This window comes from Cebus imitator, unplaced genomic scaffold (assembly GCF_001604975.1).
Source record: "Cebus imitator isolate Cc_AM_T3 unplaced genomic scaffold, Cebus_imitator-1.0 Scaffold24, whole genome shotgun sequence".
Classification (NCBI taxonomy): Eukaryota; Metazoa; Chordata; class Mammalia; order Primates; family Cebidae; genus Cebus; species Cebus imitator.
Window position 1 is genome coordinate 9,564,015 of NW_016107339.1, and position 2,339 is coordinate 9,566,353.

At 45.2% G+C, this 2,339-nt stretch overlaps 1 protein-coding gene across 1 annotated transcript in view; it reads left to right on the forward strand.

Moving 5' to 3' along the window:
* The window catches only part of LOC108299990 (RNA-binding protein 12-like), a 3,427-nt gene extending 2,115 nt beyond the window's left edge, over window positions 1-1,312 (forward strand). Inside the window, 1 exon segment of the mRNA XM_017522593.2 lies at window positions 5-1,312. Coding sequence (XP_017378082.2) covers window positions 5-1,264 — 1,260 coding nt within the window. The 3' untranslated portion in view covers window positions 1,265-1,312.
* The last annotated feature ends 1,027 nt before the right edge of the window (window positions 1,313-2,339 follow it).

Consider the following 2,339-nt stretch of genomic DNA (forward strand, 5'->3'; position numbering starts at 1 on the left):
AAAGATAGATATGATTCGAAAAAGACTGCAGAACTTCAGCTATGACCAGAGGGAAATGATACTAAATCCAGAGGGTGATGTCAACTCTGCCAAAGCCTGTGCCCACATAACAAATATTCCATTCAGCATTACCACGATGGATGTTCCTCAGTTCCTAGAAGGAATCCCAGTGGATGAAAATGCTGTACATGTTCTTGTTGATAACAATGGGCAAGGTCTAGGACAGGCATTGGTTCAGTTTAAAAATGAAGATGATGCACGTAAGTCTGAACGCTTACATCGTAAAAAACTTAATGGGAGAGAAGCTTTTGTTCATGTAGTTACCCTAGAAGATATGAGAGAGATTGAGAAAAATCCCCCTGCCCAAGGAAAAAAGGGATTAAAGATGCCTGTGCCAGGTAATCCTGCTGTTCCAGGAATGCCCAGTGCGGGACTGCCCGGTGTGGGACTGCCCAGTGCAGGACTTCCCAGTGCGGGCCTGCCCAGTGTGGGACTGCCCAGTGCAGGACTTCCCAGTGCGGGCCTGCCCAGTGCAGGACTGCCTGGCGCGGGAATGCCCAGTGCAGGAATACCTAGTGCAGGAGGTGAAGAGCATGCCTTCCTGACTGTAGGATCAAAGGAAGCCAACGATGGGCCTCCATTTAACTTTCCTGGTAATTTTGGTGGATCAAATGCCTTTGGGCCATGAATCCCTCCTCCAGGATTAGGAGGGGCCTTTGGCGATGCTAGGCCTGGTATGCCTTCAGTTGGAAACAGTGGTTTGCTTGGTCTAGGATTGGATGTTCCAGGTTTTGGAGGTGGACCAAACAACTTGGGTGGGCCATCGGGATTTGGAGGGGACCCTCAGAATTTTGGAAATGGCCCTGGTAACTTAGGCGGTTCCCCTGGCTTTGGAAGTGGCCCTCCGAGTCTTGGAAATGCCCCTGGGCATTTGAGTGGGCCACCAGCTTTTGGGCCTGGGCCTGGCCCTGGCCCAATCCATATTGGCCGTCCCCCTGGCTTTGTAGCTAGTTCTGGAAAACCAGGACCAACAGTAATGAAAGTGCAGAACATGCCCTTTACTGTGTCTATTGATGAGATTTTAGATTTCTTTTATGGCTATCAAGTAATCCCAGGTTCAGTGTGTTTAAAGTACAATGAAAAAGGTATGCCCACAGGTGAAGCCATGGTGGCCTTTGAGTCTCGGGATGAAGCCACAGCTGCTGTCATTGACTTAAATGACAGGCCTATAGGTTCCAGAAAAGTAAAACTTGTATTAGGGTAGCCATTCACATCATTCTTTACAGGGTAGATCTTCATGTTGCTGTGATTAATGCATCGATTGTTTTCCTAGTATTTCCAGATTAGAACCTGTGGATTGTTTCAATTTATATAGCTTGGTTTCCATAACACAGAGCATTGGTTGACTGTTTACAGAAGACTCACTCACCAGGATAAACATTGCTGTATGTTACAGTAAAGCTATCTGGAGAGAACACATGAATGATTTTGGCATACCATAGAGAAACCATTTATAAAACTCAAATGACCACATAAAGCTTATCAAGGAGTCTAGATTGGTCTTGTTTTATACCATATGGGATGATGAAAATAGAAATGTCAGTAGAACTCATTGAGGGAGCTCTTGCCAGCTGCTGAAAAATAGAAGTTGGCTACTCTCAGAATTTGGTTTAAAGCTGGACAGATTTACTTTGTTATAGGGTAAAGCTTTGTCTAAAGTCCTCATTTTCTTTTAAAACTGAATAAAATTTCTGTATACAGAAAAAAAAGAAAAAGAATAAAGAAATTCATTCATTTACTGTGAGGCTCTGTTCTTCATTAAATACTATCTTAAAGGCAAAGTGCTTAGACTGGCACATAGAAATCACTCCATGAATGTTAGTTATAATGATAATTGCTATACAAACATCCCCAGGAAAGGCATCCCTTGGAATTTAGTAATTATCTATATTTTATTGGGTATCTTAGGTAGCTTTCCCAGAAAACACATTCTGGCATAGAGTTTTGCTTGAAGGAAGTTTATTGGGGAGCACATTCACAATCCACACTTGTCTGGATATAAAAGAAACAGAATTGGGCAGAGAGAAGAACTGGGGTCTGATGGAGGCTGGAGGCCCAGAGAGGCCTTGGCTGATCCCACCTGGAGCCCTGCAGCTGGGATGGTCCCGCAGAGTTTGCTGAATTGAAGCATGAGAGCTAAGCCCTTACACCCTGGGTTTCCAAATGGTCATTTGGATGTGGCAGCCCCTGCAGTAGGGGAGTGCACGACCTCGGGCAAGAGAGCTTCCTCCTCACTCCTGGCAGCTGTTGGGTGGGGCAAATGCCTGGGTCTTGCAGGA